General features: G+C 35.7%; 1 protein-coding gene across 1 annotated transcript in view; it reads right to left on the bottom strand.

Annotated features, from left to right (window-relative positions):
• LOC121415704 (cytosolic carboxypeptidase 1-like) overlaps window positions 1–22,239 on the bottom strand; it is a 51,375-nt gene that overhangs the window by 4,408 nt on the left and 24,728 nt on the right. Inside the window, exons 4-21 of the mRNA XM_041609011.1 lie at window positions 21,099–21,166; window positions 19,774–19,978; window positions 19,211–19,342; window positions 16,009–16,102; window positions 15,622–15,659; window positions 14,916–15,062; window positions 13,276–13,356; window positions 12,475–12,627; window positions 11,642–11,724; window positions 10,764–10,883; window positions 9,257–10,068; window positions 8,176–8,307; window positions 7,710–7,794; window positions 6,223–6,379; window positions 4,685–4,917; window positions 4,166–4,322; window positions 1,955–2,135; window positions 1,424–1,553 (exon numbers count right to left, since the gene is read on the bottom strand). Of these exons, the coding sequence (XP_041464945.1) occupies window positions 1,424–1,553; window positions 1,955–2,135; window positions 4,166–4,322; window positions 4,685–4,917; window positions 6,223–6,379; window positions 7,710–7,794; window positions 8,176–8,307; window positions 9,257–10,068; window positions 10,764–10,883; window positions 11,642–11,724; window positions 12,475–12,627; window positions 13,276–13,356; window positions 14,916–15,062; window positions 15,622–15,659; window positions 16,009–16,102; window positions 19,211–19,342; window positions 19,774–19,978; window positions 21,099–21,166 (3,008 nt within the window). The remainder of the gene's footprint in view (window positions 1–1,423; window positions 1,554–1,954; window positions 2,136–4,165; window positions 4,323–4,684; window positions 4,918–6,222; window positions 6,380–7,709; window positions 7,795–8,175; window positions 8,308–9,256; window positions 10,069–10,763; window positions 10,884–11,641; window positions 11,725–12,474; window positions 12,628–13,275; window positions 13,357–14,915; window positions 15,063–15,621; window positions 15,660–16,008; window positions 16,103–19,210; window positions 19,343–19,773; window positions 19,979–21,098; window positions 21,167–22,239) is intronic.

Raw genomic sequence — 22,239 nt, 5'->3', positions numbered from 1 at the left:
AGAATGGGAAACACTCATTATCTCACTTTACATAAAATTCCTACAATAACGTCAAACAAATTTTATTGAAGGTTCGTAGAAAGCATATGAAGAGGAAAATGTATGAGATAAAGACAAATAAAAATTCAAATGAGTGTACAAGTATTATAACACAGGATTTTAAAACTTTTTGCAACTTTAGCAGTGAAAAGGTATGGTTCTGCTTTAACTCATTGAGTGCTTCGTGCACGCTACGTATCCTACTATAACATGCCACACTCGTGCTCGCACGCCTACTATTGATTGCTTTGTGCTTGCATTGTTTCCTACCCTTGCCTGCTTCGTGCATGACTGCGCACATTCGGAATTACAATCATTGTTACGCCGTTTTGCATTGTATTGCGCATCGCATGCATGCCGTAATTAGCACCATTGTGTGCAGTGCGAACTCTGCTTTTTGACAGATCAACTTACGCGGTTTACATTAGACTTTTTCGAGTATTTCTACATTTTTTACAAGATATGGCTCCGCCTCTGAGAGGGAAGAGACCTAGGTTTTTTGATCCATACAAAACACTCCACTAAATGGAACTACTTGATACAACTCATATTTTAGCGTTAAAGATAATAACCAATCTATATGCTGAGGACACCATTATAACGGGTATGAAATTTCCTACAACTTTACTACATAATATTTTGTGGATAAACTAATCGTTAGAGAGTTATAAGCAATTGTAATCATGACTATTGAAAGGAGTGAATACGACTCACGATCCCAAAATCAATGTGGCACAGGGGGGTTTTGTGGCTGGCACAGGGGATTAGCATCGGATTAGCACTGTGGCATTGGGTTATAGTGTGCATGGCATGTTAAGAGTTAAGAGTAAACTTTAGAAGCAGGGCTCGTAATTCAGGTTACAAAATTTAGTAGTAACTCCAAAGAAAAAAGCTTTCTTAAAGGCTGTTGCAAAAGATGTATAGAGAATACAAGAGAAAACACAAAGAGGACTAAACAAGACTTGAAATGCACTACACAAATATCATGGGCTGCATACCTACGCTGTACCAAAAGGCATAAACTTGTATTAACTTTTCATTAAGGAAAAAATGTGACATCAATAACAAGTATGGAAGAATCTTAAGCACTCATACCCTAATATACATGTGTTTTTCATTTTTTTTTTTTAGAAATAACTTGGGTATGCTATTCAATCAGCTTTTATTCATTACATATTCAACAAAACTCACAACATTCAAACATAAAAAATCTTTAATACAAATTAAGCACAGTGATATGAACATTGTACAAAGTATTGACAGGAAGACAATGAGACCTTTAAAAAAGGTACTTGCAAGGTTATAAACTATTATGCAGATAGTCAGATACCAATGATAAATTTGCAATATTAGATACAGAGAAGTAATGAAACATGTTATTTACCAGAGGACTCCTCTCAATAAGATGAAGATACTGTAGTAGTCCTTTGGTATGGTAGATGGTTGGATGAAGCTCTTTGATTGGTAGTAACCAACGTCTGTTCAGATCCTCTCCGCTCAGAGAACAACGATGGCTGAAGTGAAAAAGGGCGAGAATTTGATACTAATATTGAGACTTAGAATATCTTAATGTGTAATGTTTGAAATCATCGTAAATATACCTGTTAAAATCTGTGACTATGCTATCATCCTTCTTATAGTAAAAGCAAATTTAATATCTAGTCGTAATAACGTCATAGCAGTCGTACCATTGGCTATGATTTGAAACCAATTTGGCCTTTACTCCTAAATAAAGGCCTGCAATCTTTCAAAATGGTTATATTAGCAATCTTTCAAGTAACCTCAAAGAAAATGATATGTTCCATTCACATTTTCAGAAAATGAGCAAGGTGCGATTTGTTCCAAAATCGGATCGCGAACAGTCGGAAGGTGTAAGGTGGCCTTAACATATTGAGAATTAAACAATCCTTTATACCTTCCATTGATGACTCCATCTGGGTTGAGCATTGGTACTATCTTGAAGATAAAGATCTCCCTCAGAGCTTGAGCTGTCGGGTGAGTACTCATCAAGAACTTTAGAACACCCTTCATGATGAAAGAACTGTTACTCTCTCCCGGATGGACACGAGCCGATAGGAAGAGGTACCTACGACACCCTGAAATCAGATAAACATCAATGAATTAACATCCCATATCTTTGCATCCTGAAAGAACACATGAGAACACTCTTCATAATGAAAGAACTTTTACTCTCTCCAGAATGGACACCCTGAAATTGGATGAAAACATTGCTTTACCTCTATATGCCTGCATCCTTCAACACACAGAACTTAATACAGCAGGGTGTCAACTTTGACTCAAGTCATATTTCATTCGCATGCACACAGAATGCATTTAACTCTATTCTATGCACACAGATACAATATACATGCATGCATTATATCCACTGTCCATTTTACAGCTTTCATAGACACTGTTTACAATGCATAGGTGTTTTTTTTTCATTTTGAGAAAAACCTGTGATTTTTTAAACTGCTTTCAGAAATATTTTGAGTAGGTATGATGGCCCTCAATGAGAAAACTACAGTATAATGTATGTAGACAAATAGGTTCTATACTCATTTCATTTTATGTCAGGTTTCTACAATACATACTTTGGTACAATTATAAGCATACATTATGATCATCACTCACTTATTACTAAAGAAAATCAATCAGTGCTTCTACTGTATCCATTCCTTTCAATTCTAAAAGCTTTTATTGTAATGGGGAATGACACAGAGTAATAGTTCCATACAACATTACGGGTGTGAAAGTGGAAATAGACAGGATATTTAATCAGAATTACCCATGATAAATTTCAAAAGTAGTTTGAAAACCTGATTTCTATCCTTAAAGGTCAAGTCCACCCATGAAAAATGTGGATTTGAATCAATAGAGAAAAATCGAACAAGCACAAAGCTGAAAATTTCATCAAAATTGGATTTAAAACAAGAAATTCATGACATTTTCCAATTTTGCTTATTTTTCACTAAATAGTTATATGTAAAGCTTAGTGCAAATGAGAGAATCGATTATGTCCATCACTCACTTTTTCTTTTGTTTTTATTGTTTGAATTATACAATATTTCAATTTTTACACATTTTACAAAATAACAAACTTGATGGAACCATAAAATGTAAAAGCAATGTAATTCCAAATGTTCAGGGAGGAGTAAAACTTTGTTTCACATAACTATGAGGAGAAAATTCTGATATTTCATACTTCATACAATGAAATACAAAAGAAATACTGAGTGGGTAATGTCATCACTCCCCTCATTTGCATACTGACCAGGATGTGCATATAACTGTTTTGTGAAATTAAGCAAAACTTTGAAATGGAACAACTTTATTTTACATCCGATTTTGATGAAAATTTCAGTGTTATGCTTGTTGGATTTTTCTCTTTTTATTCAAGTCAACTTTTTATGGGATGGACTTTTCCTTTAATTGCCGGATTCATTGTTACCTTTAAAACATGGATTTTGAACATAATGAAAGATGATGAACAAAATATCAATGGTCTAGAAGAAATGCTATCTATCTTAGAAAACAAATAATAAAAGTGTTGTCAGCAAAGACCAAATCTTCAAGACCTAGGCCAGGGCCCATACCGAGGATTCAATGTCCAAGGCCAAGAGCAAGGGATAAAAACCTCAAGGCCAAGGTATTTCAAACTTACGATGTACAATATAGAGTACTAAAGTGATGATGTCACAAAAAACTTCTATTTTGCATTTCAGCATTTTTGATACCATATTTTGGTAGCACATGATGAGAAAACCCCACTACCAAAATTTGGTGGGAATCGGTCCTTGGGGGCCTTTATGATCTCATGAAAATATAATTAGCCCCAATGAAGTGAATGTACTATTTGCCTGGTTCCTAACATTAAGAACCAGGCCAATAATACATTGACTTCAATGGGGCTAATTATATTTTCATGAGATCATTTTTCAGGCCCCCAAGGACCCATTCCCACCAAATTTTGGTTGTGGGGTTTTTATCATCTTGCTCTACCAAAATATGGTATCAAAAACGCTGAAATGAAAAAGGTGAAAATTGATGACATCACACTTCGGTACTCTATATCACATTGTCACCTGTGCAGGTGACAAACTGATAAATCAGAACCTGAACTTACTGAATTGCATGACACCCTCCTTGTCTAGAGTTGTAGGATTGGCTGTGATGGTGAGCACTGGACATTCGTTGCCTCCAAGACTCAGGCACAGGCTCTGCTTCCTGAAGTAGATATCACTAAACTCTCCTAGACTAGCTTGTAGCTTACTCAGGTGAACCTTCAAGATCAAGAATTATGACAAATATATTAAATGACAAATCAAATCTTTAATACCATTTCTCAACTTCTCATAAGAATGATATTTCATGAAATGAAAAGGACTGATCAGCAGACAGAGGGCAACAAAAACAATCATAGATGATACAAGATAGTGGAGGAAGAATGGCAAGGCAACGTGAACCAGAAAAAGCTGGATCATCATGTCATATGGAACAATAAGGACTTGCCTGAATTAAGAAGTAAAGAATTACTATAATATTCAAAATATTTCTCATTCATTCAATATCCCATTTGCATAATATGTGGTAATTTTATGAGATACATGGGTATAAAATCAGTTATAAAAAGTTCTATACGCACTTGTAAGGTGGTGTAGCTGTAGGGATAATGGTAGGCCAGATAGCAGATGTCCTTCTCGTGCTTGAAGGTCAAAGTGAAGGCAAAGGTGAAGTAGGTCTTGCCCTTGGGACCTCCGGTGGCTGCGGTGCTACGGCTGTAGTTGTTCTTGTAGTAGGCGACCTCTGACCCCACCCTCGCCCAGTGTGGGGAGCCTTCCATCGCCTCATGGACGGAGTACATCACTGGCTGCATGCCTGTTGTGAGATGATATACAAGGATGGTAAGATATACAGTGCCCCTCATCGAAATGGGAACACATCTATAAAGCTAAATTAAAGGACAAGTCCACCCCAACAAAAAGTTGATTTAAATAAAAAGAGAAAAATCCAACAAGCATAACACTGAAAAATTCAACAAAATCGGATGTAAAATAAGAAAGTTATGACATTTTCACTTATTTTCACGAAACAGTCATATGCACATCCTGGCCGGTATGCAAATGAGGAGACTATGACATCATCCACTCACTATTTCTTTTGTATTTTATTATATGAAATATTCTGATGTTCTCCTCATTGTCAAGTGATACAACGATTAATTCCTCCTTGAACATGTGGAATTAGCATTGTTTAATACTATATGGTTCAGTCGAATTGGCACTTATTGTCAAATCTATAAAAAATGAAATATTGTATAATTCAAACAATAAAAAAACAAAAGAAATAGTGAGTGATGGACATCATCGACTGAGTCACCTAGTTGTGAATATCACTGTTTTGTGAAAAATAAGCGAAACTTTAAGATATCATTTTACATCCGATTTTGATGAAATTTTCAGCACTATGCTAGTTTGATTTTTCTCTATTTATTCAAGTCAGCATTTTCCTGGGGTGGACTTGACCTTTAACAGTCATTAAATATGTTTCGATCACAAATCTTATCATTAACAGTAAGGATGAAATCTTCTCTTTGATCCGAGACAAAATACATAGTGATCCGGGGGTGTTTCATGAAAAGACTTGTCGGACGTTTTATCCAAGAAGTCCCATTTTATCCGACAGTTACCATAGGAACAATGACTCCCAGCCAATCAGAATCATGGAAAGATGTCAGATCTTGTCGGACAAAAATATTGATGAAACGCTCCCCTGTTCACGCCTTGCGGAGTAAAACAATAAATACAGGGGCATATTACAGTTACATATGAATCTGAGTAATTACTATGCTTTTACCAACAAATCTCTCTTGGCTCAATTTATTCTAAAACAGGAAAAAAAAATATATATAATGTAAGGTATTCATATTGCTCACATATCCACCTTGTTAGGTGCTCAAGGCGCTCCTATATTACCCGGCTAAGCTAGGAGTTCATAGCGCACACAGCTTTTTAAGGAATTACTTCCTACCGGTACCCATTTACCTCACCTGGGTTGAGTGCAGCACACTATGGCTATGGATCAGTTTCTTGAAGGAAATTACGCCATGGCTGGGATTTGAACCCACGACCCTCCGTTAATACGCTCTAATAAAAATGAAAGTAAAAAGAATGATAGGCTCACCATAGTTGAACTGACTATTGACCTTCTCACAGTTGATGACATTGAATCGATACCGTACACCCGTCTGCATGCCTGATATCTCAAAGTAAAACCATTGGTGATGATGATTACTGTTGATATCAGATCTCAAGATTAGATCATACTCATGCTTCCTGACCTGTATGGAAAGATTTGTGACATCCTTACTTTGTTGAGAACTTTGGAAAAGTTTGTTCCGAATGGCTAGTCAAATTGGTTACCGTAGTTTAACCCTAAATAGACTGGGCTATTTCGACACCTAAGAAGACTGGGGGGGGGGGGCTGATTCAGCCCCCCCTTATGATCTCGGCCGTCGATCGCGCGATCGCGACGAAAATTGGCACACGCATTACCCATGGTATTATCTACAAAACTGTAACATCAAATTCTGCAAAAAATCTCATGTCTCATTAATTATGCTAACTTATGCGTAAAATCATAAGTTTGCTCTAATTAATAAAATAATGCCCCTGAAATGCTAATTTTTGTTTCACATACTTTAGATAGTCATCTGATCAAATTGATTTTAAAAAAATTTCAAAATCACATTTATTTTCTTATGTATTCTATTGTTTTCTAAATTTCTTATGTATTTCTCTGTTTTTCGACTTTTTTTTATCGTTTTTTCAATGGAAATTGTTGGCGACTTTATTTTGACCATAAAAAAGATAAAATTAATTGATTTTAAGCAGTAAAAGGAAAAATAATGATGCATTTGTGAATATTGGCTAAGAACACTATTTGCATTGGATTTGTACACAAATTCATGTTTTTGAGTAATTATGGGTCTGCATGCACTTACGAAATGCTGCGTAATTTTGGAACCGCGTACCCGGGGGTCACAATTTTGGTCTCAAAAGTTGCGTGAGACTTGAAAGTAAAAAGTCAGCGAGCGACGCGGTCAAAAATTTTCTCGCGGCGGATTTATCACAAAAAATGTCAAGGGGGGGCTGAATCATCCCCCCCCCCGTCTTTTTAGGGTTAAGACTCAATAAAGAACCTACATGTATTGATACAATAGGCTATTGGCTAAATTTGAGAGAGATACCAAATATATTTGCTAAAGAAGTCTAATATGGCCAGAGTCCAGACGATATATGGGTCTGTCTACTGTGGGATATATTTTGGTGGTTTTAAATAAATTGATTTTTTTTTATTTACAAGCATTGGTTCAATGGATGGATATTTCAGGATTGAATACAAGGTGGATGTTTCATATCAAAAAAAAAAAATATTAGAATTTTCAAGCATTCAATAAGAAAAATAAGGATAATTTTGTCTCAAAATTTGACAGAAATATTTTCCAGATCATGGAGTAGTAAAATTACCAAGAAATAGGAAAATCATATTAAAAGAAAAGCTAAGAATGGTTTTAAAATTCTATATTCTCCATGTTCGGAAGAATTGGCATTCTGCTCCACCCTAAATTAACTGATTTTTTTTTCTTAAATAGAGTGCAATGAACTTACCTGAATAGCTCTTCTAAGATTGCCACACTCAAACAAGGAATTGAAAGCTAAACTTGGTGTCTCTCCATCTGAACCAGATCTAGAGCTACAATAAACAACAAAAACAACAACAAAAATCATAGCTGGTTCAATCCTTGAAATCCTCTTAGCAAAATATTGATGCCTTCATACTTTTAGTGCAATAAACAGCAGAAGCGACTTATATCAAAATGAAACATTGGTGTGCAAAATGTGCACTACCTTTTGAAATCAAATTTGAATCAGATGTACTAATTTGTGCTCAATCCTGGAAATTGATAGTCAAAAGAAGCACAAGATACACAAATTCATTGATAAATCATGACCTCTAATTACACTCCATCTTATATAAAGATAGATGAAGACCAGAAAAATATTGAGTATGATCTCTCTATTGTCTGATAATAATTAAAAGAAAATAGTTTCTGCAATAGGTGAACAGTCTTACTTGTGTGCTACATTGTTCCCTGGGGTGAAACGTGTGGCCCCATTCTTCATAATTTCATCTAGATCAAAGACAGTCTTCTCCATTACTTTATGTGGGTGGATCATTCTATCAATGTCTTCAAACACAAGACACCTGAAAAGGAATAATGAAATGATTAAATAGTTCATCAAAATCATTGATGGTATTCTCCATTGCTATATCCAGTTTGATCATCCTGTTATTTCTTTCTAAATGCAAGGCACCTACAAAAAAATTATCAACACAAATCATCAAAATGTTCACATAATTCATTTATCTCAATAACGGTTTTTACTAATGATATCACAGGCAGCTTTAGATCTGTAATGCTATTGCTATGCCTATGACACAAATTTTTCCCTTGACCAGGGCGCCGTCTTACAAAGAATTACGATTGATCTGATCAAACTCAACTATATGCAAATCCATCTATCTACATCATATATTTTACTGCAGAAAATTTGCACAATGTCCTTTGTAAACAAAGAGAAGCCCACTGAATTTTTGAGGCATCGATGCCTCAAAAATTCAGTGTGCTTCTCTTTGTTCACAAAGGACATTGTGCAAATTTCCTGCAGCAAAAAATATGATGTGGATTACATCATATCTAGAAAACTTCTTAAGCAAACATGCATTTTGTATGTTGACATTGCTGACTATCCATAGTTGCGATTGATCGGATCAATTAAAACTCTTGGTAAGACGGGCCCCTGGTTGTGCTGGACATTCTCCTGTATCCTTGGGATTGTCCTGCAAAGCTCCTTTAATTCTAAAGCAAGTGCAGTCAGGCAATCAAGCATTGTGTTCCTCTCCCGCTGCAATGTCACATTTCAAACAAAGCAAGATATGTAACCAGATGATAAATTGAGCCAGAAGCATTGAGAGATACTGGATAAATATAGAGCAATTAAGAATAATTCCTGCATATGCACGACATAATTTTGGGAACAATTGCATGACAGAATGTGCTGCAAATCTAAGCAGCCTTTCATGTTACAGGAAACCTTGGTATGCTTATAACTGGTGACATTAAATGGCTTTTACCTAGATAAACTTTTCTCACCTTTGTACACTTGCTGGTTTGTCATAGAACTCTTCCAACAAATCTCCACTAGAATGCCCGTGTATTTCAGGATGGGCTATCCTTCGGAAAGGAAGTACCCGCTTTGTCTTTGCCAACGTGTCCCCATACATATCAGGTTTAACTTCATCCAAACTGACCTCCTCCGTCATCAAGATCTCACTGTTCGAACTCGGGCCATCGGTTGGGCTGCGTAGGGTCATCCTTGAGATTGTCATAGAAGACCTCACAAAGTCAATACTCTCCGTGGGGTGCTCGTCCCCAATGCCCCACAAACCGTGGGCGTTAATATGGCGCTCGGGACTGGTGTACTTGAAGCCGTTGCCATGTTTTGTTCCTTTGGTCGGCGAGTGGCTACGCCTCAAGTTATGGAAAGACTGTGATTGTTTAGCAGAAACCCTAGGGGCACTAGTTCTGAATGATGAAGGCACTGAATCTGGGGTTAACTCCGTATTCATGGCTGAACCTCCTAGGTTGAAGTGTCCTGCAAAGGTGGTGGTGTCTTCATTGTCTTGAGAAAACCAAGCATTGGAGTTGGCCTTGCCAGCAGGGACCTGTCTGGATTGATGCTTTGTCATATCAACATTTGTATCATCACCAGAGTGATAGTTTGTGACAAGGTTGCTGTACTTAGAGAGGTTTGGCAAACTGAAACGGTTCTCCCTGAGGTTTTGCGTAGCACCCGTCCTGGTGTTTCCTCTGGGTAGATCCGACTTGGCAGTGGGTATATGGATGGTGGTCCCAGGACGCTGAGGTGTGTCTTCAACTTCTCCTTCTTCAGGCTCCACCATATGCTAGGAAAATAAAAAAAAAGCGGTATGTCATCTAATGAAATGTAGGAAAATAGAAACTACATGGGTCTACGTGGGTCGTGTGGTCCAGTGGTTAGATCATTGGACTCATAATCGCAAGGTTGTGAGTTCGAATCCCAACTCTGCCATTGTCTCCACTTTGATAAAAAGGCCCGAGAGTGATATCTGTCGTCTAAAACGTCAGCCACTATGACTGATTAACCTAGACGTAAAATGTTTCATAAGTAATTGGTTATATACCAGCTTGGCGTTTACCAGCAAAAAAATGCTGTCCTGCCGAGTTCCTACGGGAGTTACCACAAACAGAACAAACAGAACATATCTAAATTTGTCAAATATCTTTGTAATTTCTGATATTATCACTTCTACAGAATGGATAAGTTTAAACTGGCTTTGAATTTGATACACTAATACCAAATGGGGACCATCATCAGTCCTTTGAGCCAATCTTGAAACAGATCTGTCATCTTTTTTTTTATTGCAAAATGAAGAGATGGATGACCTGAAAACTTAATGCCTCCAGTGACCTCCTATAGTGGGTAGAATAAACTGCATATAGAATTGACCAAGAATGGACAATACAACATCTCAACCATGATTCAAAGTATATTTCCTTCTATCTTAATTCATTTTTTGAATCATGAATTAAAGATTTCACTATAAAAACCCATCTTTACCTCTTCAAAATCAGTGAGTTCAGGGAAGAACTTGAGGTAGGTAGCAAGATCTTCAGGCGTTCTCTTTTGCATCTCAGATGATGTCTGCTTATCTCCTTCTCCGCCTTCTAAAACTTCATTCTGTTAAGAAAGATCCATTAACAAAGATTATAAAGTATGTGATGAATTTCTTAAATGAAATGTCTCTACAACACTCCAATAATTGTACACACTCACTTTCAATTAGTAAATTCCATATATCACATCACAGCAACTTCTAGATAGGATCTATTCTACAGAAGAAAAGTAAATAGGTTATGCATTAATAATACTCGATTAACATACTTTTCAGTAATTCATAGATCTGAACCCAATATTGGAAATTGATTAAAAATTTGTCAAATATCTAATCTGTGTGAGACACATGTGTGCAGTGAATAATACAGACATGGGCACGTACCACAAAAGTTAGCGACTAATCACTAAATGAAACGGCCTATCAAGATCATTGTTGCATGCGCATTTTGCTCAGTAGACTGACTAGGAACCAATCAGAATCGTTCTTTCAAATTAGCGATTGATAGCTAACCTTTGAGTTACGGGGCAACGGTCTGCGATGTGAAAACAACTTTTTTGATCCAAAATTGGTCATTTATCTAATCTGTGTGAGACACATGTGTGCAGGGTACATGCCCATACAACATATTTTTAATGTTTATATTGTACATGTATCTCCATGGAAATACCATCGAGCAAACCGTTGAACTCGTAGATGAGTGCATGTTACAAAAGCTAGTATCGCAACAATTCATGATCATTCCGAAAATACTTAAAATGTGCTTCATTATCATGTTACAAAACACGTGAAAATGTCTGTGTATGAGATGAATGGCTCCTACCTTGGGTGGTTCTTCATCTTTGTTCTCATCACCACTACTGACGTCATCATCCTGATCATCGCTCTCATCGATGACATCATCACCTGCAAAGATATTTTTGTTTTATCTTCCTTAACAATTGTAAAAGCTGCATGTAGAATACAAGACTCTATCTACATATACCAACAATAAAACAAATAATGTACGAAGTCATATTATAGATTGCATTTTAGAATCATCTTGGGACACTGCTTTTTTGTAAGAGTTCTCAAGGAAAAATTGATTATATATCATTGCATTCAGTATCTAGCCCCAGGGCATTCAAATAGTAACTTTGTTTCAATGGTAACTAACCACGTTACCACGTTACCAGGACCAAGCAGCCACAATTTATCAAGGTTTCCCTGATGTGACAATAATCGCAAGCTACAGTACATTTAGCATGTAAGTTTTTATGCAACAAGACCTGGAATATACAGCTAGACTGTCTAAAAAAAGACAAAAGACGCTTTACTCTAATGTTATTCTCAAGGGATAACCCAGGTTTAAGTTTTGACAAAAAAACAAACAAAACATGCTTTATTATGTCTTCATTATTTCTGAAAAAGATAATGTCCCAAAGAATGCATTGATATTCATTTAAATGTACTGTGTGCTGTTTGTTTTCTTGACTTCAAAGCAAAACACCAAAATTCTACATGCTTTCCATAGCATGATCTAATCTGTTATTGGTGCATGAGTTGGCAATGAGCATTCCATAAGATTGAAGTCTGAGTCTGAACACTAGGATTAACACTATAATGTATGAGAAAAAAAAAAAGGAATATGAGAATTGGGAAGTGGAAAATAATTACCACTAGTAGGTTCTAAGAGTGTATGTCCCTCTGGAACGACAGGAAGACTAAATGGAACACTACTCCTAATAGTAGGCACTGGTAGACGATTCTTGGGGAAACACTTTCGCAGGATGATACAGATTAGATTCACTATGGTCTCAATATCCTTGCCTGAGGGATGAAAACATAGCAACAATAGGTTTGTACATTATTGATGTTGTTAAATGTACTTCTGTGATTTTATTGTTTGAAATGAAAGGAGCACTTGGAAATAGCAACTGCAGCACTGTTAAAAAGGCATAAGGAAGAGATAATAAATCAGAACTTACACAAGGAAGATTCAAGAATGGATTTCATGGTTTCAATTTCATCCTTGTCAAAAATTACACAGCTTGCATGTCCCACTAGTGATATCAAATTGATATTGTTGTGCTGGAATAGACCAAGGAATACATGGATCCATTTCTGTGAACAGCACTGATACCTTTAGAAAATGTAAAGATATGCAGTGCATGATAGTAACAGCATTTTCAACCTTTCTGCTGGTGTTGTATTAAACAAAATGATGGAGTAAAAATGGGTTGGTTTATTTTCCAAGTGAAAAGACTGAATCTCAACCTGTACTGTTTTATATGCACAGTAATCGTGTTTAATTAAAACAATTTTCCCATGTAAACTGCATTTTCCCACCAAATAAAAGCTAATACGAAAATGGAACAGTTTGCATCTCTAAAAGTAAATTTGCTAAAAAGGCATTGGGGACTTGACAGATTATAGAATCTTCATACTAGGGTTCCGTACAGGCCATATTGTACTTACTTGAGCTACTTGCCATTGAGAGAGCAGCATTGAAAAGCACCTTGATACCATCACAATCTGAAAATGTCTTTTTCCCTGATTCTGGGAAGTAAAGTCAAAATACAATTAAAAGAAAAATAAAATTTTGACAGCAATCAAGAGATGCTGACAAAATGATAGTGATTGTAACTTTTCATTAATACTAATAATAATCCCTTTTACATAGCATTTAATACATCGGAACGACGTGTCTAAGCCCTTTACAGATACATTATTACCTCGGTCATTGCATTTACCCAGTCATTCCCGCACACAATGTGTGCACATCCTCCACTCCCTGGGGAGTATTCCAGTCAGTCCCCGGTGAGGCGCACACAGTACTGGACAAGCTACAATGACTTTCACATCCTACCGGGTACCAATTTAGCACCTGGGTCGAGAGTGGCAAAGTGTAGATTAACGCCTTACCAAAGGACACCAGACCGCGGTGGGAATCGAACACACAACCTTATGTTTACAAGGCAAGAGTCAGAACCACTACACCATCAGAGGCTTACAATGAACTTTTATTTTAGCTTGATTACAAATTTGATTGTATCTTTTTTTTACATTGCTAGGACTTTGTTTTTTTGTTTTTTGTGGGGTGGGGTCAATCAACTACATTTATGACCAGCCACCCAAAACCAACAATAAGTCGCCCAAATTAATTTTGAGATTTTTATTGAGTTTGAACAAGCACATCCTGAGCAGTAAAATGATATATAATTTGTCAAACTTGATCAACAATAACTCACTCAAATACTTGATTGAATACAGAGAAAACAAAGTGAGAGCTTCAAATATATAGAGAAAACAACATTTAAAGTCTTCGTTCATTCATGCATGAGATGTCCAGACTGTGCAATGTCAATAAAACTTCCAAGCAGTCCACAAAACTTGTGTGAAAGAAGCTATTGTATCTTGTTTTCTATTCAAATTTACAACTCAAAATTTTTGCAGTATAAAGATGAAAAAATACTGCTTTTAATTTTGGCTTTTTGGAGACTGAATTATCATTTAAGCAATTAACAGAGAACCTTTCCTGGCGACTTATTGGTGGTTTTGGGGCGGTTGGTCACATTTTATTGTACAAGGGCGTAACCATAAAAATGCTTATAATGGGTTGCTTATTTTTGTTGAGATGCAAAATGCATATGGGCATGTCAAAAAAAGTAATGAATGTGACTGTCTCTAGAGTCAGAATGTTGAATATATAGGAAAATTTGAGAAAAATGTATATATTTCTTGGTTTATCAAATCCCATTAAGGGCATCCTTTTCCCTTAACATTTGTCAGGTTTTGGTGTGTCCATGAATTCCTTCATTCTGAGCATGTAACATGGGTGTATTTGTGTAGAGGATATAATGACAAAGGGAAAATATGGCAGTTCCTGAGAAGTGAATAAATTTGACCCATCAAAATAACGTCAGAAAGAGATGTATTTAAAAGGCTGCGGTTTCACATGTGTACGACAATTAAAACTATGTGGCCTCATCAAACTTTTACACCCATTAAAGGTGTCTCTTCTCAATTTGTATCAACAAACAGGGACTAACTACCAAAGTAAACAACCATCTCTGGTTAGTTTTATAGCAATCAGAAAGAAAAAGCGTAATACTTACTGAGCGTAGTAATGTTCTTGATGACATTAAGTATTCCTTTACGTATACTGATATGTCTGTTTCTGACATCAGCCTTCTGCCATTCACTGAATGCGTGTACCAAGATCGGCATACCTCCCTGACCGATTGCACGAGCTGAGTTGCTTTCTATAGGAGTAGCAAAGTAAATAAGAATGATTGTGGCAAGCATTGTTATAATTGTGTTTGGTATCACCTATAAATGGAAAGTGAAATTACATGTGGGCCTGTGTCAATTGCTCTTGAAGACTGAAATTGTTTTGCTGGAAATGGATTCCATGAGTAACGTTTTTCCCATTCTGGTGTTCTGATAAAACAAGTGAAAGCAATGCACATCATGCTCGTTAATCTGAGAGTAATAAATTATTATTTCATTTTAGCTTTCTAACGATAACACAAGACAAATTGAAAACTTATTTCATTGAGGTTTGGCAAAGGAACAGATTTAAGCTTGGAGTATGTCTTCCTTTTCTTGTACAAATTCATCAATGTCTCTCAGAACTATGGCTCAATGCGAAAACTTTTATAGTTTATATTATCATATGGTATGAAACAAGTTATTGAACAATATCAGCTGTACATAAAACATAACATTTACAACAGAAAACATATATAATAGTAACTATTAAATTGCATCAGAGTAAGTAGTCTCCTAAAGGGCAGAGTGATTTAAATGAAATGCACTTACTTGATTTCACAAGGAGACTGAGAGCTTCTAGAGCACTCCTGCAAAAAAAAAAAACGAAGGCAGAAACAGCTGTTTACAATTAAGTATGCAAAGGCCTAAATGTTGCGAAGATATTTCATATCAAATAAAGAAGATAATCGTAAGATTTATATTCATTTAATAGACATGAGGCAAAATGTGAGTTACACTACAGCTTACACTTGTACAATCCAATCACCAACAAATGTTAAATGAGCAAAATAATTGGTTCTTAATATTTTGCATACAATAATTACGTAACATATGATTGGCACATGTGAGAATACACAAAGACGCAATGGAAGCAAAGGAAGTGGATTGCTAATATTTTCAAGAGGCAATTGATTACTGATATATATATATATGTACCTTAGCGCAGGATGATGCCTCTTGCCACAAACAGAGATGATCTTGAGGAGAGAGCTAACTGCACCCGCTTTTCCCAGATGTGAAGAATTAACAGCTATGGAGGAATAACAGACAAATGATAAATCACTACTAGGGAGGAGAATTACGGAAGGACCTGGGGTGGTATTCTGAAAACGTTCTTATCTTTGTTCTTATCTTTTATCTTATCTCACTGAGATAAGAAGACGCTAAAATCATTGCAAATCGGTATTCTGAAAATCTTCTTAACGTGTTCTTATCTCTGTAAGGACTGCCCCCTTCTTATCTCCAACACGCCCATTTTTTAAGATTTTACCAATCAAAATGCGCGTTATATTGGCAGTTTAACCAATAGAAGCGTACCTCATGTGAAGAGAATATCATGGGCGCTGCGCGTACACTGTTTCTGGCGCATTGCGCGAAATAGGCATTTTATACGCAATGACTGATTTTATTATTTCGAGACGTCCACGTGCACAAAATAAAGAAAGAAAAAAGTAAATAAAGCAGGTACGAATAAAGAATAAAATATGAAGAAAGAAAGTAAGTAGGTATTAAAGTAAGAAGACAGAAAAGGGTCAGAATGAAGCAGAAAAAAAGATGAAAGGAACAAAGCAGAAAATAATGAAAAATAAAGAGTAAACGAAAGAAAGCAAGCAAAAAGGACTTAAAAATAAAAAAAGAAAGAAAAATAGAATAAATAAAAGAAGGAAAAGGATGAAAGAAATAAAACAATTATCAATGATAAAGTGAAGGAACAAAAAGAAAAAGAAAAGAAAGAAACTAAAAGGAACACACACACAAAAAAGAAAAATGTCAAACTAAAAAGATTAAAAAGGTAACATGGAACCGAAAAAGAAAATAGTCTAAAAACGAATAAAAGAAAGTTAGAAAGAAAAAAAAAGAAGGAGAAAAAGGGAATAAAATGTAAAAAGTGAAGGAAGAGGAAAAAAAAGGAAATGAAACAAAGAAATAAAATTGAGAGAAAAAAATGAAAGGAAAATTAACGCAAACATGAAGACTACAAAAAGATAAAAAAAGGTAAATTCAAAGATAGAAAGAAAGAGAAAAAAAACGAAAAGGGAAAATAAAGAGTTAAGAGAAGAAAGACAGAGAGAAGAAACAAAGTAAAGAAAAGGGTAAATAAAGAATGAACGAAAAAAGAATGAGCGACGAAATAAAGAAAAAAAAAAGAAAGTAAAAAAAGACACAAAAATTTCAGAAAGCAGAAATAAAATAAATTTACAAAGAAAAATTAAGAATTATTAAAGGGAAGGAAGCAAAAGGGGGGAAAAATGAATGATTAAAAAAAGGAAAAGCATATATAAAAATGAAAGAATTGAAGAAAAAATAAGGAAGAAAAATAAAAGATTACAAAAAAGTGAAGGAAGAAAGAAACAAAAAGGAAAAGCATATATAAAAACGAAAGAATGGACGAAAAAATAAGGAAGAAAAATAGAAAGATGACAAAAAAAGTGAAGGAAGAAAGAGAGAAACGGAAGAGAAAAGGGGGAAAATAAGAAATAAAGACTCAGTAGCTATAAAGAAATAAGAAAGGGATAAAACGAAAAGGGAAAATAAAAATGGAAGAAAGATGAACTATAAATGAAACAAAGCAAAAGAAAAAAATTAAAAGATTTAAACAGAACAAAAGAAAAGATATAAATGAAGAATGAAATAAAAGAAGAAAGACATGCAGATAGAAAGGAAGAAAGACAGACAAATAGAAAGGAAGAAAATAAGAAAAAGGGATAGAAAAAATAGACGGGCAAAATAAAGAATGAATGAAAGAAATGGTGGGAGTAATACTTGTGGGTACTTATTAATACTAGTGGCCATCGATTTTGAGCAAGAAAAAACGCAGACATCGTGAGATGTGATAACCCTCTAGCTATCTTAAATATTATCTTAAATACCGTGAAAGATAAGAAAGAAAAAAGATAAGAACGTTTTCAGAATACCACTTATCTTGATTTTGTTCTTATCTTTTTAGCGCACATTTGTATTATATGCGCAAGTGCAATTTACGCGCTCAGCATTGGGGGTGGAGAGCAAGATAAGAACAAAGATAAGAACAAAAGATAAGAAAAAGATAAGAACGTTTTCAGAATACCAATTTAAGAAAGTGACGTAGATAAGAACAAAATTAAAATAAGAACGTTTTCAGAATACCGCCCCAGGACATTACTGCCTCTGCTGAGATCAGAGAGCTCATAGCTAATGAGGAAGACTAGATAGACATGGGAGATATGACGAGTGCTTACTTTTCAGGGGGGGGGGGAGGGGAGCAAAGCATTGCACCAAGATGAAAGAATTAACAGTCATATGTATGAAGAAAGAATGGAAATCACATCATATACAGTCCATACTGGTGAGTGGAAGTGGCAGGAAAAGCACACTAAAATGAGAAGAGTTAAACAGCTATGAAAAGAGAATAGATAAATATGTGAGCTATGTTTCGACCCTACTCTTGGGGTAAGGGGGGGGGGGGGGGGGGGCATCACTAAGATGAGAGAAATAAACAGATAGATAGGACATGAAAGAATATGTCTTTAATAACCACTCACTACTGGGGAGTTGGGTGGGGGTCGCAGGATATCGCATCAAGAAAAGAGAATGGAGGAAGGATATATGGATACGTAACAAGTGCCTATTGGGAAGTAGGAAGGGAAGTGTATCACACTGATATATCATTGACAGCTACCAGTACATATATGGAGGAAGAATATAAAGATGTGTAAAATATGATAAGAGACCCTTCTGTTGATGGAAATGGGGTAGGGCATCACTGTCAGGATCATAGAGTGCTCACAGTTACAGAGGGAGAGAAACAGAGAATAGACACTTTGCAAAATGGCAAAGGAAAGGGAATAAGAACTCTCAATATGTGACCACTTCTATAGCTATACATAGAGGTTTATGTATGATACATGATAGAATAATTCAGGAGGGTGAACAAAAAAAAATAGAAGTGTATTCTCTCATAAATTTGATACTAGATTGACACTGTTGTTTACAACATTATGTACATATTTCATTTCATAAAATATGAGCCAATACCCTCGTCCACTGTTATCAAAGATGGGAAACTTTGCCCTTTAAGAGTGGTTAAAACATTTAAACACAAGTAAGCAATAATAACAGATTTTGAGGAAATAAAATATCTAAATTAGACTGTACTCACAGTTCGTGGAGTATATCTTGAGGACTTGGACCATTGGCTGGACCAGGTCTAGGTTGCCTGTGTTAACTCTCACAATCCCCAATGTGATGGGTAGGGCTCCGCTCAGACGAGCCTTCACACCAAATTTCCGATCTACAATTGTATTTGAAAAAAAAAGGAAAAATTATTAAATGATCATTGAGAAGGTAAAATGTTAGGTGACGGGAAACGATACACACTGTATTCAAGAGTAGTGAGGAATATCAGATGGTCTCACATTTGTACACAAGTATACAACACAAAACAATACCCAATTTGATTATTCTAAGTATCCTTTTTGACATCATTCCACATTTCCCAACTATGTGTGGGGTCTTCTGAGTCCTGTTTCATAAAAAAATCTTTTATAATAACAAATGCAACATTTTGAGATAACATGTATACTACCAGCCAATCAGATTGAAGATTTCAGTAGCATTTTTAACAGTTATGGTAAATTTCTTATTGTTCATGTAACAAGTTTTATGAAAAAGACCCCTTGTAAAGTCTAGGTTAGGTGCTATAAAGGAAAGTATAATCATCACCTTTAGGGCCAACTTTAGCCATGACTTGATGGAGGCCAACGATGAGTTCCTCGCAGGTGGGTTGCTGCTTGGAAGCTGTACTAAGGGCAGTCAGAAGAACCTGTGTAGCTCCTCTTGCCACCATACTCTGGGCTCTCTTGATAGATTGCAGGAGTTCTAGAAGACTGTATGTCACGTTGAGAGACACCTGACTGTCTTTTGAACTCTGGAAAAAGTAAAGAAAACAATGATGGGAATGATGGGATTTAAAATTATACATGTATATTGCACAAAGGTCATCCAAAAGAACCAACCTGCCTAGCTCCTCTCGCCACAATACTGTGGGCTTGTATCACAAGGTCTCAACAAAAAAAAACTTTTATAAATGGCTGTCTTCAGATCTATGTTTACAACCATGCTTAATTTTAAGCAATTCTAGATCAAAGTGAAGTCAGAAGATCTTTCAAACATGTCGCCATTCTAGAAACTATCCTTTGAAGACTTTTAAGGGGTTCATTGAGATTCAATATAACTTAATATCTATGAAACCAGCCTGTCTTTAGAGGGAGATTGTCATCTTCACCAAGGAACAGTATAAAGGGCTTCCTTTATTAAAGGGGTCTCCCAAGTGCCAAGTATTTAGTAAGAGACAGGGTATAACAGCACTGGATGAACATTTAAATCCCTCATTCAAGACATATCAGAATTAGACCTGATTGGCCATTGTATGTTTTACTTTAATATAAAGGAATTATCAGGAATATACAAAAATAAATCATAAGGTTTATTACATGATGCTCTTCTGATGCATGTTTAACAGCTGCATTCTATTCCCAGTACACAACAGGAGCAGAGCTGCCAACCTGAACAAGAACATTTCAGTATTTTGAAAGCTGAAAATCGGTTTTGGCGAGGAAATCAGTATTTTCAAAGAAATACCATAGGACAACACATAAAACTGAAACTTTAGAAATCAGTATTTTGCATGAACCCATCAGTATTCTTCTCATTTTTCAAAATATGGAAAATCCATACTACTTGGCAGCTCTGCAGGAGATTTCAAGTTCATTGTTGGTGTTGGAAGCACAAGTTGCCTTCCATACTGTAGCTCCCAAACCAAATCTGAGTTAGCAAAAAATGATCCAAATCATATTATTGGCAGCTTATCACATATAGAAACTTGTCCAAAGACTAGCTTCATATTAAGTTTGAAGCTACATGTATGCTGAAGTATAAAATCAACCAAACACCAACACCGACATGTTGAAACCAAAATTTAAATCATCTATTGTGAGTTAGATTGGGAGCTTTCTGCTTGGTTTTTGGCGTCAACTTCCACAGCTTACCTCCAAAGTTGAGAAGAGTACCTCCAAGCCATTGGTTGTTTTGGACATGACCTCTTTTCTGACCTTCTCTGTAAAGAGTAAGCCATCAGGGAGAATGTAAACATGCATAATATCCATTACAACCACTATGGTAACAATATATCTGTGTATCAATGAGTTTGGGGACAAGGTCTACGCCATAGATGCTTTGATATGCAAAGTGGAACTCAACCTGCTAATCAATCAGTACTCACGAGTAGACTGAAGTACATGTACATATGGGCACGGCATACAAAATTTACAAATGTCGTCTGTTCTGAAGAGCATACTGTACAATGAAATGTTACAGTGCTCTTAATAGTACTTCATAGTCCAGCAGTTATTAAAATCGAGATTTTAGAATAATATAATTTTTTATTCTAAAATTTCAACTAAGGAGGCCTTTTAATTTGACAATCCACACACATGCTGGAGCTCTGTCAGCGTCAAGCATTTTCAGCTCACTTTTAACACATATCTAGAATATTCAACACATGGGATGCAATTATTTTAATAGTAATAATTATATTACATTGGATGGCTCAGAAAATAGAATACCAGAAATATTGCATGATTTTGGGAAAATATTCCATGAATTGCAGATGAGTAGAATATTGGCCCTAACAAATGGAATATTTCTAGTATTCTATGAAATGAAGCCATCCAATATAATTATTATCATCTACATGCATCCCACCCCCAAGAAACCAAAGAGCGCGAAATTTGATAAAACAAGTCATATCACTTATCAAATAATGGCATCATCACTTCAAAAGATAAAATTTGGTTTTATGACAATGACATGCATGTAGTTCATTCTGACGTCATTAAGTGTCGTTGAGCTCTTACAATGTATGCTGCGCATCACATTGCTTTAATTGTTGTACGCGTTGTATATTTCACGCATTCGCGCATGCGCACTATACTGTTGAATTATATGCTCTCATATTCAATATCAAATTTTGTACAGGAGCCTATGGGATATTCTACAGATTTTGGTCCTTTTAGGGATACACTCTAATACAGCACAGGTAATTGATGCAGACCGAAATACGCGTTAATGCATCGCTAAAACACTCTATATAGATGATAATAACAATTACTTCTTATTAAAGCTTTTTGT

Source organism: Lytechinus variegatus, chromosome 5 (assembly GCF_018143015.1).
Source record: "Lytechinus variegatus isolate NC3 chromosome 5, Lvar_3.0, whole genome shotgun sequence".
NCBI lineage: Eukaryota > Metazoa > Echinodermata > Echinoidea > Temnopleuroida > Toxopneustidae > Lytechinus > Lytechinus variegatus.
The sequence above is the reverse complement of the archived record's forward strand: the minus strand, read 5'-3'. Positions and strand labels throughout refer to the sequence as shown.